This window comes from Genypterus blacodes, unplaced genomic scaffold (genome assembly GCF_046128005.1).
Source record: "Genypterus blacodes isolate CSIRO-AG114 ecotype Tasmania unplaced genomic scaffold, CSIRO-AGI_Gbla_v1 ptg000029l_1, whole genome shotgun sequence".
NCBI classification, from domain to species: domain Eukaryota; kingdom Metazoa; phylum Chordata; class Actinopteri; order Ophidiiformes; family Ophidiidae; genus Genypterus; species Genypterus blacodes.
In genome coordinates this window covers 7413105-7428858 of record NW_027466842.1, presented here as the reverse complement: position 1 = coordinate 7428858, position 15754 = coordinate 7413105, and the positions used below count along the sequence as shown (strand labels likewise).

At 40.9% G+C, this 15754-nt stretch overlaps 1 protein-coding gene across 3 annotated transcripts in view; it reads right to left on the bottom strand.

The window, feature by feature from the left end:
• Positions 1–15754, bottom strand: part of dnah9l (dynein, axonemal, heavy polypeptide 9 like) — a 44331-nt gene that overhangs the window by 20444 nt on the left and 8133 nt on the right. For all 3 annotated transcript variants that reach the window (XM_076144605.1, XM_076144607.1, XM_076144606.1), the window contains 32 exons: positions 10951–11120; positions 10637–10859; positions 10435–10551; positions 10117–10203; positions 9671–9829; positions 9450–9533; positions 9155–9313; positions 8802–8924; positions 8438–8560; positions 8047–8271; positions 7592–7810; positions 7190–7357; positions 6618–6743; positions 6431–6538; positions 6176–6307; positions 5920–6080; positions 5690–5846; positions 5420–5565; positions 5190–5306; positions 4961–5099; positions 3836–3928; positions 3523–3717; positions 3171–3248; positions 2866–2998; positions 2537–2664; positions 2095–2243; positions 1821–1971; positions 1281–1412; positions 972–1145; positions 639–843; positions 338–503; positions 127–229 (listed from right to left, as the gene is read on the bottom strand). In XM_076144605.1, coding sequence (XP_076000720.1) covers positions 127–229; positions 338–503; positions 639–843; positions 972–1145; positions 1281–1412; positions 1821–1971; positions 2095–2243; positions 2537–2664; positions 2866–2998; positions 3171–3248; positions 3523–3717; positions 3836–3928; positions 4961–5099; positions 5190–5306; positions 5420–5565; positions 5690–5846; positions 5920–6080; positions 6176–6307; positions 6431–6538; positions 6618–6743; positions 7190–7357; positions 7592–7810; positions 8047–8271; positions 8438–8560; positions 8802–8924; positions 9155–9313; positions 9450–9533; positions 9671–9829; positions 10117–10203; positions 10435–10551; positions 10637–10859; positions 10951–11120 — 4650 coding nt within the window. The remainder of the gene's footprint in view (positions 1–126; positions 230–337; positions 504–638; positions 844–971; positions 1146–1280; positions 1413–1820; positions 1972–2094; positions 2244–2536; positions 2665–2865; positions 2999–3170; positions 3249–3522; positions 3718–3835; positions 3929–4960; positions 5100–5189; positions 5307–5419; positions 5566–5689; positions 5847–5919; positions 6081–6175; positions 6308–6430; positions 6539–6617; positions 6744–7189; positions 7358–7591; positions 7811–8046; positions 8272–8437; positions 8561–8801; positions 8925–9154; positions 9314–9449; positions 9534–9670; positions 9830–10116; positions 10204–10434; positions 10552–10636; positions 10860–10950; positions 11121–15754) is intronic.

The following is a 15754-nucleotide window of genomic DNA, read 5'->3' as shown; positions in this document are numbered from 1 at the left end:
TGAATTAATTGCTTAAAATGACCGCCCTGAACTTAGACTCAACACTGTTGTATTTTTAACTGCGGTGTAAACTGATTCTCAGTAAGTTCAAATGGCAAACGAGGAAAACACTATTGTTGTCTATACCTGAAGTCTGGGGTTAACAGAGAAGCTTCCTGCTGTTGGGTTCATACAGGTGATGTATTGGCAATTATGGATTTCCTTTAATGCCAATCGTTGTCTGTCATACCTAAAAAGAATTACTTTGATTCAACCTGATTATGTGGTAATTGTATTAAGTAATTTGACATTTATGTAAATGCAGGCTGTTGATGCATGTCTAGTGTCTCCGTTTTACCAGTGGCTGTAGTCGAGATGCTGACGTATGAGTGTGTGAGGCTGGACAGTCCCATACATGTCCACCTCAGGCATGTTAAGGTCATCTATGAAGTAGATTAGTTTCTTGGTGGTAGGGGGACCAAATTTACGACCAGCTTTCTTCTCTAGGGGTTTCTCCAGGACTCCTAAGTCATATATTATCAGGCATAACAAACATATTGAAAGTTAGCGATTTCATTTAATACTGCGACAAAAATGACAATGAAAACTCCTACTGTGTCATGGGACCATAACAAATATGTGATCACTAGGAATCTTACGTTGCAGCATGGCTGACGTGGTATAGTAGTTGAAGGGGACTTTGGCCACCATGTAGTCCTCCCTCAGCTTGGTGACTTTGTCAGACACTAGGATGGTTTTGCCCACTCCAGCATTACCAACCAACATGATTGGTTTGCCTCTCTGGAGCAGCAAGTCTACCAAGTAGGTCAAACAGATGGTCTCTGGGGTGTGAACCAATACAGTCTGAAACACACACAATCACAAATATACCCACATGGTTATACGGTATCTACTGTATACAAATACATGCAATCAGGTCTGGTACTGTATGTGTGTGACAATGGTGATTGAGTGCTTAACGGTCACAACACCTGCAATGGGACATCAGGCTCCAGCTCAAATGGCATCATCCTTTCACTCCAGGGAGTAAACTTTTTACTCTCAGAGTCTATGAAATAATCAAAGACTGTGCCCTGTGAAGGAAACTTCACTGCTCTCATCTCTTTAGACCACCAGCGGCTGAACTCTGCACGGTAATCAATCAACTGGTCCAAAAAAACACAAGATGGAAATATAGTTTTATAAAAACAAATTATCTAGTTATCTGCAATGTTGAATACTAATAGGAAAGGAGGTTGCACCTGAAGCATCCCGTTTCATGGCTGCATATACACACTCACATGATCTTGAAAGAGGGCCCCTCCAAAAGCCCACACACAGGCAAAGACAAAATAGATCTCATAAAGTTCTCTGGGGGAGTCAGCTGGAGTGTTCTCTTCTGTCAACAGACAGTCCAACAAGGAACACAGTGTCTGATGGGACAGAATAATAGAATATAGTAATAGTATCGCCATGTATAAGATACGACAGAAAACTTATAATGGTTCCTTTATAACAAACTCATTTCATATCTTATCGAATAAAGTGGATGATTTATTCAAAATAAAAATATGTATATAATCTTTTTCTATAATGCAGTACTTCAGTGTGGGGAAAAGGTCATTTAAAATGATCAATTGAAATGTAAAGGAAGCAGATGTATCAATGAGATATTGATATCAAAGAGGCAGAGATTTTGAGAAGATCAGTAGAGATTATAGTCAAACTGAGAAATGTTATTTTGTGAAAATTATTAAAAATAATAATAAGGGCATTACCTCCATTTACGTTCATATTTAAAATTTGTAAATGAAATCAAAATAACTACGGAATATCCTTACCTGCACCATGCTGCTCTCTGGTATAGGAGTGATGGTTTTCAGGTTGCAGCGGACTTGCTCCAGACAGTATGGTACATATTTATCTAACAAAATGGTAAGGTTGGCTCGCTCTGACTGTGCTCGGCGAGTGTCAATCCAGCTTGTCACGTAACTGAGAGCACAGCAAAGAGAGCAGCACAAGCCAAAAACACAAAGAGAAGAACATACATGATTTAACACATCTTTACAAGGTTGAATCGCTCCTAGTTTGTTTTTATGTTTTCGTGTTTCTTACGAGCTCCAGCCAAGGTCCTGTGGGTTGACGTAAAGTATTCCTGCCCTAGACACAGTAGCTGGAGTAGCTGCCTTCAGGTGAGAGATCTCAAAGAGTAAACGCATGGAGGAGGACAAACTGACCCTCTCATTACTGGCAAGAGTCAGTACCTGAACAGAAGAAAAACTATATTAAATTGGGATTTTAGTTAATGCTGAAAAATACATTGGGAAAATATTGGACGTGACAAAACACGAAAATGTAACACGAGTTGATCATCTATAGAGTGTAGAGTCCAATTAAAAATGTAGCCAATGGCCCAAAGGGAGGAAAAGGATGTGGAGGTAACGAGAGACAGAATTGGGAAATGAATATGGAGAGACACTGCAGCAATAACAACCCATAAAAGATGGACAAAGGGAGTATGGGACAAGATGAGAAGAGAATATAGTTGCACACTGACCTTATTGTCATCCATGACCGTGTTGAGTGACTCAATCCACATAGGGTCAATATCTCCATCCAAAACAATCCATTTTGGCCCATCATGGACCAGTAAGGTCAGCTCTCTCATGGTAGACGAGAAAAGACCTGAGTTACACAAAAGCATAGCATTTATTCTTTCCTCATATGAGCCTTAAAGGCAATTCTAACTAATTAATTACAAGTCTCGAGGCCTGTGAATAAACTAGGGTTAAGTAATCCTTGCTTTCATTTCTTCAAAAATAGCAGGAGGATACTTCGTGCATTTTCTGTTTATCAAATTCCAAGTTTAAAAACAGAGGCCCTCACCATCCTTCCATTCCCTGGTAGCAGGGTGCAGGTATCCAAACAATTCATCTGTCGTCACAGCTTTAGGGTTGATATCATTCCATACTGGTTTCATCATCATGTTCAAATAGGTTCTGTGGAGGGTCTTCAGGATCTGATGAATGAACATCAAAGTCATGGTGTGCATTGTGCTTTTTCTGAAATTCATCTCTTTGTTGACTCATCCCCTCAATGGTTATGATTCCTGCGATTCTCCGTGATTCATGAGCAAAGACTATTGTATGTGATTTCATTGATACAGTAGAAACAGTAAATGTATTTTGCACCTGGCTCTTCCCAGTTCCTGGTCCCCCCACCACAAACACAGAGTGTCTGACAGCCAGCAGCTCCTCAAGCTGTGTCACCTGTAGAACCATCAATCAGAATCAGGATCAGCTTTATTGGCGAGCATGTTTACATAGAATTTGACTACAGTTTTCTGTTGCTCTCACAATTTACTTACAGAGCATAGACATACAGCTAGAAACATGATGACAAAGCTGGACAAGATGAACATAAATATTTAACTACTATGTATAGATATAAACATATATAGATCAACATGAAGAATGCATAATTCAAGAATTTTTAATTCAGCATTAAAAATAAGAAACCCTAACCTAACCCTTTCCACAATACCTTAAGTATGAAGTTCTCTTCAGGCTGCAGGCGCAGCTCACTAACTGACTGACGGACAGCAGCTTCCAGCTCTGGGTCTCTCTTCCTTGGTACATCCAGCTGGGGAAACAGGTCACTGATCAGCCCAAGGAATATTGGTACATCACTGGTCACTATCTTAGGTAGGTTGAAGTCCCTCAATGCTCGCATCAGCACCTAGGAAGAAGCAGATTTCATGAAGACAATTTTACAAATAAATTTGACAAATGTTACAAAATGTAAATATGTTGTTGACTCTGACTATAGGTGAAAACTGGAACAAAAAGATGTATACTTGTTCCTCAGGTCTGCTCCCGTCCTCTCTCTTGAGAGACCCAGCAACAACCAGGACTGATTTGATGGCCCGCAACCCCCAATCATAATGATCCTAACAAAGCGAGGGAACTTAGTTAGTTATGCAATCAAGCAACATGACATTTAATATTTTACATTTAACTACTTTTGCCTTCTGGTTTCTGTAATAAGATGTTTTTACAGGAGAGGGTTATCGGCCCTCAGCCCAACCCCCAATCTGGATGACCAGGGGATCACTCTTCGTCTGGCCCCTATCTTTCGACCTGTTCGGCATGGGTGACCCTACCAGGAGCTCAAAACTCCAGCCAACATAGCTCTAGAGGTCATTGGGACACACAAACCGCCTCAAGACAATAAGGTGATGATCCACTCGAGACGGATGATGAGGCCAGGCGTGTAGGGCTCAAGATAAATTGGGAGAAGACCACGATATTGAGGATAAATGCAAGACAGCAAGAGAAGACCATAATCCATGGACAGGAGATTGAGGATGTGGACGAATTTACGCACTTAGGAGCGAAGGTCTGCAAAGAAGGCGGTGGAATGAAAGACCCAAGAAACAATGTTTGCTATGCAAGGGGTGCGTATACTAGGCTTAGAAGGATATGGAGCTCAAAAAACATCCGCAAAGAGGACAAAGACTAGGCTGTATAAGACGCTAGTGTTACCAGTTTTGTTATACAGATACGAGACTTCGAAAATGAATAAAGGAGATGATGTATTCCAGCATAAATGTTTGAGAAGAATCCCCTAGGGGGGGCGCAGAGCTATTGCAGGGGGGGCGTGGCGCGGGATCGGAAGAGGAGCAATATGCATAAGTACCGCCTCAGGTAAATGTATGAGGCGATACTTTGTTTCCCCCCCGTATTGTTTTATATCGTCACCCCCCCGTCAGGCCGATCAGCCGTCAAGTATTGTTTTATATCGTCTCCCCCCCAGTCAGATCAATCAGCCATCACATATTGTGATACGTGGGGGGGGGGACGACGACGAACCACTGTATTAAAATAACCAGTACAGACTAATACAAATACAAACAAGGCAACAATCAGTATACAAGAAACTTCTGTGGGCTCAAAAATAGTTATAAGTTAATTCTATTTACCTGTTTAGACAGCAGCTCCTTACATAAAGTGTAGAGGCTGATGAACTTGCGTGCCAGCAAACGAGCGTCTATGAACCCCTCTGCCACCAACATGATCTCACAAATCAGCTCAAAGTCTGGGATCACCATGGCACAGGGCCTAAACAGTTAGCAAGCTAGTTAGACTGATACTGACAGAAGTGATGTGCCCTCTTAACATCTCCGCTTTCTCACTATGTATATATTGGACCTGAATAGAGCCTTAAGATTTTCTGGGAGCTCTGCCCGTCCTGCATATCCTGGATTCAAGGTGATGAAGATTCCCACAGTTGGCCTCAGCTCTATGTCCTCTCCCAGGAAATGGAACCTACACAAAACAAGGTGAATAGGTCAAATTAATCAATGACGGGATAAGCAAACTAATGGGTGAATAGATATATGGACAGTTATAATATTCTACCTAATTATTTCCATATCTACCTCCGTTTCTTATTGCGTATGGCATCTTGTATAGTTTTGACCTGTACAGCAACCACAGATAGAACTTCGACTGAAATCCTGTTGAACTCATCAAAGCATCCCCACACTCCTGTCTGAGCCAGACCCTTATAAATGTTCCCAATGGACTGTAGCAGTGGTTGAGAGAATTGAGTGAGAATTGGAGAGAACGACATATTACATGAACAGTAAAACAATGTAAACTGCATCATTTTATGAAACCACTGTGAAATTCTGTGCAGTCCTTAATACCTTGTAATCCATCTGTTCTGAGCAGTTGAATACATAAACCATGATGCCTAGGGAGCGCCCCAAGTCTTTGGTAGTCTCCGTCTTGCCAGTGCCAGCTGGGCCAGAGGGGGCCCCACTCATAGTCAGATGGAGGGACTGGGTAAGGGTTATATAACACCTAGTGGATGATGGAGTGATATATCAAAAACACTGAAGAGCCAACATAAACTATGTTGATGCAAAGGGTTTACCTATCAGTGAGTGGGGTGATGACCAATCTGTTGGTGTTCCCCAGGTATTCATAACTAAACTGGAACTGTGCGTCGCAGATGTTAACGTAACAGTGTATGGTTTCATCATCCCACCGGTGTCGTAACTGGGATAGCCATGCAAATGCCTGACCTGTTGTGACCTAAGCAACACATGCATTGCAAAGAAGATGCAAAGAAGGGTCTTATACTTGAACCATGGATCACTTAACACATTTATGCCTTACGCATTAATTACCTTCTGAGTTATGAGATTAGCAACTACATCTCGAGCATGGACATCAATAGTACAAACAGTCATAATCTTCTGTCTGTCTCCAGGAGTTAAATCCCCAAGCAACATGTGGATCAGCGAGTTCAGCTGAGTGATCTACAAAACAAGAACTCATCACACCCTGATCCTCATCATCATCATCATCATCACCACCATCATCATCATATTAGAGCAAAATCACTGTGTTGAGTGATTACTGACTTGTTGAATTGGCTTTACCTGCTTTTTGTTGTAGTCTTTGAGGGCAGTCTCAAATCCTTCCTCCATCCTTTCAAAGGCAATTCCCACATCTGTGGCCCACCACACCTGACTACCAGTCAAACCGACCTTGGCATGACAGGACACAGATACTCTGTAAGTCAATTGAAGTGTTACAAAGTTAAAGAAGTACATATACAAATTCCACCTGTGCAGGGTAGTCAAAGAACCACTGGTCTCGTGGTTTGTCTTCATAGGCAGCTACGGCCTCTTGGATCTCCTTCTGAACTGTACAGCGCATGGTGGTTTCCAAAGCACTTAACCAACACTCTGCCTGAAGAAACACACAAAATATTACAGAATGGACATTTCATAAAAAAAGAATTTGACGACACATACTTAGGAAAAACATAAAAGACTTATTTTGAGATACAGGGCTTCAAGTCAGTCTATCTGGCTGAACTCTTGCAACTTTTGACGTTTGATATTTTAAAACGGTAAATTTGAAAAATACAGAAAGAAGCCCACAACAACAAAAATCCTTTTTCACTCTCAACGTTTATGTGCTTCACTAATTACCTTTTGATACAGAGGTCACAAAATGGTAACACAAACATACAGTATATTGTGTCTATGGTAAAAGTTATTTACATGTCACAGAAAGACAATTAAAATATTTAAATTCTCAATGGATACAGGGTGAGTGAAAAGCTCCAAGGGCAAGTAATATAATTGCACATTCACACACAGGTTGCATCAAATATACAGTATTTTCCATACCTGTCCTTCACAGACACACGGCTCAGAAAATGGAACATATTCTCCCTCTCTGCTGTACATCCCTATAGCAACTGCCCCCACATCCTCCTCCCCACTTCCAACTCTGTCTGAGTCCTTGAAACGAAGATCTGCTATGTTGTCAAATAGTTTTAGCATGTGTCTGGTCACCTGTAAGACAGACAAAGCATACTGACCACAGTTCCTGCTGATTTTCTTTCTTACAGACTGAAGGCACTTGAACAGAGTTGAAAACCATGAAGAATATGTATCTTTATCATCACTCTTCACTCTACAACACAAGCATATTTGTGTAACCCTAGTATATAAATATGCTGACCATCAATTTATGTGTTCTTTTGAAATACATTATTATAATCTGAAACTCTGCCCAGCTCCTGCCACCTGTTTGGGTTGTGTTCCCTTGGAGACAATCTCCAGCAGGTCAGAGGCAGAGACAAAGTAGAATCTGGGGAATGTGAGCCTCTTGGTCTCCAGATACTCAGCAAGGGCCTTCTCACACACAGACAGTCTCTGCTGCAAGGTTTCTAGCTTCTCCAGAAAGCCTTCCACATTAGTGACATCGACTACAATACTGTTCTGCACCACCTTAGTCATCAAGTTCTGGGTGGGAGGAGAGAGTAGAAAAAGAGAAAGGATTAAGATAAATTGAATAATACAGGAACATTTCTAGCCCTTGAGACCTTTTAGTGAAAAGTAAAAAACTAAACAAATAAAATCTGTGTAGTGTGCAATGTACTGTTCTTTGGCCCATACCTATAAGATACAAACCACTGGACTAGCAGTACTCTAAAAGACACAGCTCAACTGTTTCTTTTCTGAGAGTGTCTCCGTATTACCTGGAAGTCAGTGTGTATGCCCTGGAAACGCTCTGCATCATTGGCCAGCTGACAACGGATGTCATGGCTATTGATGAAAATGCTGTTGAGGTGAGCCCAGGTCCTCTGGACAGACATCCAGATAGAGATGACCAGATCCGCCACCATCAGCTTCCTCTGCCATCCACTCACCTCTGATTGAAAGTACTCTACATACTTACTCATCAAGATATTTTGCAGCTGCACCTGAAGAGGATAAAGGATGAAGAAAAGTCATAAAGAAATCCTAGTGACTGAAACTGAAATCTCACTGCAAACCTGACGATTCATACAGAAACTAAGTTATGGAACATTAGGATACAACGTATCAATTGCACGACGTCAATTAATTACATCCTGCATGGCAACTCACTTGGTTGTCTTCCAGTGTTTCTATCAGATTCTCATCTGCTTTGAGCAGAGGAGTTCCTGTGCTGGAATGAATCTCATAGGATAAAGACATTACACTCCATGTCTTGGTTATCTCAGCCAAAACCTAAAAGAAATAGGAAATATCTCCTTAAACATTTTACAACTGACATTTGTATTTACGTAACATAGCTTCACAAATGACTGGTAAGCTGAAAACTCAACAGGAATGATAAAGCTTTTAAATGTTTTTGTTTCATATTACTATGTCTTTACTTAAAACCAAACGTGAGTGTGTCTCAGGACTGTGCGGAATGCTGTATAAGTTACAATTTATCAAGACTGCCTCATGTGACTATGATACCTGCCTTCTCTATTGCCATTTCTTTGACAGCTTTGTCCACAATGTTTTTGACCTCATCCTCCACACGGTGAAGCTGCAGTTCCAACAGGTCCCCCAAGGTGGTGCCATCACCCATCACAAACTCTACCTAAGGTCCAAAAGGAAGACATGATTACTGGAAGTGTGATCATATTTCACACAAAAGCACTTGAAAGCACAGGGCAGGAATAGACCGGATAACCTCAAGAAACCCAGACTAGACTGATGCATAGCAGGATTTCTTTCCAGTACAGTTTACACTGTAGAACATAAATACATTAACAACAATTTTATCTGATAAAATGAGGTATTGTCAAAACAGCAGAAAAAGCCCCATACCTTTGTGGTGTTCATAAGCTGCTGCCAGTGTCTCTCCCTAACAGCAGAGTTTTGCAGTTCATTTACAGCTCTCAGAGAGGTCAGCAGGTTCTTCACAATTGACTCCAGACCCATGTAGACATCCCACACCCGAACGTCCTTATCCAATACCTTCATCTCCTTTAAGGTTAAACGGACATAATCAAACATTATGACTGGGCATACTATTTATTCTAAATTAGAGTAAAACAAAATACAATGCTTCTAAAATATAAAATAATCAATGCTTTTTTGAACAGCAGTTGTGTGTGAAAACCTTGGCAAATCGTCTGAGTTCCATGTCCATCTGTTCAACATTGATCTCTTTCCATTGAGTCTTGGTCCAATCCTCAATACGGGTCTGTCATGGAGGAGAATTTCTCCATAAGGAAAGCAAGCGAAAAGGAAAGTGTGTATTGCTATGGAGCTTTAACATACAGTCGCTAAGGTGTCCAAATGAGAACAAGTAATGTTTGAATGGTGCAGATTCATGTGTACCTTGACAAAGATTACCATGTCCCAGACTGCTTTGACCAGTATGATGTCAGATCGACATTGCCGCAGCTGCTTGTAGTCGGGAAAACTGACTTCAAATAAATTAGCGGTGTCCTGCAGTGTCTTCATTTCTTCCTCCAAAACTGCAACGGTTCGATTAGACTGGAGACAAATTTAAATGCTCTTAAAGTATTTTAACAGCATATAAAATGCAATACAATAATGCTATGTGACAATTCTCTTTTTTTTCTTTTTTTTTTACTATTTGATTTTTTGAAGCAAACATTTTACATGACATTGCGTGTACAATTATAGAATATTTTGGAGATTTGTTTTTATACAGATAGAGGGCTTTGTAATGATGTAATATTTCTGTTCCCTTTTAGTCAGTACTGAGCTTTAAATTTCTTTGAAGCAGGTACTGTAGTGCTCTGTTTTCCACTCCTCACCTTATCAATCAGTTTATATGGCTCTTCTACATTGATTTTAAAGATGGTCTCTGTACGGAACTGTTCTCTGAATTCATGCTGCTTGACCTGAAAGTTGGAAACACACATCATGGATTCACATAAGCACTGTGGATGCACCCCCAGATCTATAACTGTATATGCTGGGGGTGGTGTTAGTTATACATAATGCAGGAGAGAAAGTGATACGGTTCATATGTCACACACAGAGCTCTTTGTTAGGGACTCCTACAGTGACACCTTACCCCACTAACACACAGCCTCAACTTCATGCACACATGCATGTACATGTATTCTCACCTCAAAACGGACTAATTTTCTGCGTATGACTGACACTTCATTGGCTTGTAGTGGTGCCACTTCATGTTTGACAGTGAAGGCAACCTTCTTTAGATTGTTCCACTTCTCTGGTAGTTCCTGGGTTTTGTGGTCATAATGTATTAAGGTGATTAATGTAAATATCTTCATTAAATATACAGTATATTTGTGCAATGACACATACCTCCAGCTGAGTGTAGACGCTCTCTGGGAGTTGCTGCCCATAGGTTTTAAGAAGCTTGGCTGTGGACTTCAGAGGCTTGAAATGCTGTTCATTGCTGATCTGCCGGGCTCGTATGGCCATGAGATGTCCCATTATGTCCACCAGGCCTGCATAGTCACCGCCGGATACCTTATTAGAAAGACCACAGGCTGTGTCCTCCACAAAAGAGGATAAGTCCATCACACTGTGGGAGAAGAGGGGAAGGACCATATGTGGTTAACTTTTATTTAGTTGATTGTGTGAGTTTTTCTCGTGTGCATGGGTTTCTGTCTAACCTCTGATTGACATGGTTGAGCAGGTGTTCCTTAAACATCCAGCTCCATCTCTTGATGACATTTATGAGTGTGTTTTTGAAGGGACTAATGTCCAGCTGCAGCCAGCCATAAAACACCCTCTTGTCCTCCATCTTGCTTACTCGCACATAAAGAGATTCAAACAGGTTGATCTGAAATGAAAACATTATGGTAGTTCATCAACGAGGACACCGTTTTCAATTTGTTGAGTTAAACATTTGGAACCAGCCAATTCATAGCTGATGACTTAATCTAATGCATTAGTGACATTGCTTAAGTTGCTTAAATCATCGGGGAAAGTTCTGCATAGGTCATGATCCTGTGTGTTTGTTCATGTCTTGTTTTTTTCTGTTGGCTCCTCCCTCGTGTAGCTTGTTTCCCACCCTTCAACTGCTGACTTCACACTCACTACATCTAGGCATTCACATTCCTCTTGCCAGTTTGTTTGTCCACTGCATGATTGTTCTTGTTTGCTTCCTGTTCTGGTTCTAGTACCTGACGTTTTCCCTGCAACCTCTTTCTCTGTGTTCTTGTGATCCCTTGTATTACTTTCTGGTTTCTTTGGTCATGTCCCTATTCTGAGTTCACAGTGTTATTGTTGATTACTTCTGATGTCATGTATGTGTTTTATTCTTTCTGTTGATTATGTGAGCTCCTGTCCTTGTGTTTTCTATGTGGATTACTTTTTTCCCCGCCTGCCTTGAGTTTTAGTTTGCTTTGTTTTTGAGTTCTGGACATTTCCTACCCTCAATCATCTTTCACTGCACCGTAACTTAATGTAACTCAAACGTAATTTTTACCTGCTTTATTCTGTTTTAGCTTAGAACCCGGTGGCTTCAGCATGGGAGAGACAATTGATTTACTCAACAAAAGAAAAAAAGGTAGAAATAAAATAGAAATCCTTGGAAAGAGAAGGCATCCTATTTTTGTTCAAAAACAGAAATAAAATGGAAATCCTTTGAAGGAAAAGGTCACCCATCTTATTCTAAACAGAGATAAAATGGGAATCCCTTGAAAGAAAAGGTCACCCATTTTATTCAAACAGAAATAAATTAGAAATCCTTTGAAAGAGAAGGTCACCTGTTTTATTCAAATTAAGAAATAAAATGGAAATCCTTTGAAAGAAAAGGTCACAATTCTTATTCAAAACAGAGATTAAATGGAAACAATTTGAAAGAAAAGGTCACCCATCTGACTCAAACAGAAATAAAATAGAAATCCTTTGAAAGAGAAGGCACCCTATTTTATTCATAATAAAGAAAAAAAAATAGATAAAGATATTAAGGAACCGTGACTTAAAGGTGTATCACAAAACAACTTATGAGTCATGGGAATAAATAAACAAAAACTAAAAGGTGAAGAAGAAAATGTATCACAAACTTGCATCTTCATGAGAACAAACTAAAGGCATAGTGTAGATCAAATTGAAGAATGGTGGGAGCTCTATTTTCCGGCTAAGGGACGTTTCAGCCTTAACCAGTTACAACTACGGGGTAAACTAGTTTTAATTTTCTTTTCTAAACAGTTTTTAATTGTATTTAAGTGTCCTTTTCTTTTCCCTGATGCTTTTAATATTTTATTGTAGAGCACTTTGAATTGCCTTGCTGCTGAAACGTGCTCTATAAATACAATTGCCTTTCCTTGCTACCCTGAGGCCAAGGTTTGTCTCTTTATGTTGCCTTTTCATGATCTGTTGTTGTGTAAGATGTAAAATCTACATCTATCTATTATAAATACTATAAGGGAGGCACCCGGGAGGCAGTGGCTCAGCGGGTAGTGCTTCCGCTTGGGAACCGGAGGGTCGCCGGTTCGAGCCCCTGCCGAGGTGCCCCTGAGCAAGGCACCGAACCCTCAATTGCTCCCCCCTCTGCGAAGGGTGGTAATGCAATGTAAGTCGCTTTGGATAAAAGCGTCTGCCAAATGATCGTAATGTAATGTAATGTAATAAGAATTATATGGTCAACATAGGGTTACATTCACAATCAGAATACTGGCTCCAACAGTCTCAGCCTAATACACAAACCCCAGAAGACTGGTGGCTCTTCACCACCACTACCCGAGCTTCAAGACAAAGGCTTTTAACACTTCGTCCCTTCACCCACCAAAGGGCTCTCACACACGCACGCATGCATACACACACACACACACACACACACACATAGACAGACACAAAGACATTCAGACTCACACACACACACACACACACAGATACCTGACTGTAGGTGGGGGGATATCAATTGGTGACGACCTGTCTGAGGTCTTTTCTTTAGATCCATGATTACTATAGAAATGCAGATTGTATTGTATAGTGCAATACAAATCTCAAACTGTGGTACGCGTACCACCAGTGGTAGACAGGGGTATGCAACGGAAGAAAAAAAAAATCAACCATGAAAAAATTGAAATGCGACAAAAAGTAGAAGTTTGCACAAGGCACACTACTACCCCTTATCGATAGTGGCCCTGCATGCAAACGTCAACTATTAGCTGACTACTACAGGCTAAACTTAACTGTGGAGAAAAAAAGTATGAGCGGTCCAAAGCCACTTCAGTCGTGGCTCCAGAGGGGAACTAAAAGGACAAAGTCTGCCGATCAGGAGGAGGATATTTTAAACAGCCTGAACGATGGTAAACGGAGTGCGAACCTTAGCAGCAACATAAGTTGTGTGAAGTGTCCACAGCACCGGAAGCTGGCTACAAAAAGCGAAAAACAATACGGAAAAATTACCTTATGATGAATTATATCAACCTGGGATTCAGCTGGAGCGGGACGGAGGACGAGCCAAAGCCACAGTGTGTGAGTATGTGGTGATGATCTCAGCAATGAGTCCATGAAACCATCGCATCTCATATGGCATCTTTCAACAAAACACACAATGCTGAAAGACGAACCAGTGGAGTTTTTAGTACGCAACCGTGATGAACTGAGAGAGTCCAAATGCGCAATTCAGTTCTGTGGTACGTTAAATCACAGGAGGCTTCTTATCGTGCCCAGCCTCCGCATAGCGAAAGCAGGTAAGCCGCACACAATTGGTGAGCAGCTGTGTTTACCATTAGCAAAAGAGATGGTACACATTATGTGTGGCAAGAAGATAGCCAAACAGTTAAATTTGGTGGCACTTTCAAATGACACAGTCGCGGAGAATAGGAGCCATGGCAGATGACGTCAAGACGACACTGATTGAACGCATTACAAATAGTCGCTATTATTCCTTCGAACTGGACGAGACTACTGATGATGCAGCTTTGCCAATTGACTTGTTGATGTCAGATATGAGCATGATGGTGCAGCTTACGAGGACTTTCTGTTCTGTCAAGCTTATAAGAGTTATAAATAGTTGCCAAAATGCTGTGTGTTTGAAATACAGTTGGTTGTGTTTTTGATTTATGTTCTCACATGCTGTGTGTGTGTGTGTGTGTGTGTGTGTGTGTGTGTGTGTGTGTGTGTGTGTGTGTGTGTGTGTGTTTTGTGTGTGCATGTGTTTGAACATGCTGTGGGTGTAAGAGAGACTGCCCCTTGCCCCATATAGGAGAGTTGTTCATATGAGAGAGTTCTAGTACCAATTTGAACAATGTGGCTGACAAAGGTCAAACTAAGTAATATTCTTATGAGGAATAAATTAGCTTCCCGTGTGTATTTTGCATAGCAGCTAAATACGGCCTACGCTACTGTATTTTAACATTGGTCATAGTGGTGGTACTTGGAGAGCCAAATATTTTCTGAGGTGGTACCCAATGTAAAAAGTTTGAGAACCACTGGTATAGTGGTTGGGTAACATGTTTGCAGACAGGAGCACTCAGGACAGAAAACATCTGTTCACACACAGCAGGACACATCCCCATCAAAAGAATAGTACATTTTTGACCTCCTGCTCAATCTGTAGTTAAGGCAGAGTAGCAGGTAATTCTTGTTTTTTTCCGTTAACTGGAGTTACCGCATAGGCTGTGCGTTCTGCAGCTATGTGTTAGAGATTTCAAGGTGGAATCGCAGTAAAGGGACAACCCACGTCTTAATGCTGCGTTAACTCCTCGTTGCTTCGTGACGTAGGCAAAAAGTACATTTGGATTCTGGTATACTTTGTGATGGGAATTCAAGTGTTGATGACTAGTGATATTTCTTTAATTACGGACTTTCAAACCTTCAAATGTTCAATAAATAGATGATTGTTAAACCGCGATTTAACTCGGATTACCATTTGTGTTATGATTTCAGTTATTTTCGAGAAGCCTGTGTTTCCGCGTCTTCAAAACTGTGTGGAGACTTTTTGGGATTGCTTTACCCACAAGGGCGAAAATATCTGGTTGTTGGTCAGAATATGTTAACAATGTTTTTCAGGACAGTTACGCACCCATGTCTCTGAGTGCACGGTAATGTGAATTAAAACCGCAGAGTTAAGTAAACCATATGGCTTATCGAAATCGCTTAGTTGAACCGCTGAGTTAGTCAAGAATACGACGAATATTGCTTCCTAAACACGTTTGTGCTCAACGTAACGAGGACGAAGTCACCGGCATGTTTATGGAAAGATCACTAGCAAACAAATATTTTATCTTATGGAGTCAGATAAACGAGAACATTAAACTACAATAACAACAATTTCACGTTGCCGTAGTGGAAATTCAATCGGCCTTCCCCGCTATCATTGGCTGCCGTCGTTGGACCAAGGGCGGGACTTCCGAGTTTTACAGTTGTATAATAAAAACTACTGTTGAATTATTTTTGTGGTTGCCTGCTAATAAGTCCTACTCCTTGCACTAGTTTCTTGTGATGGCATATTCAGGGTTG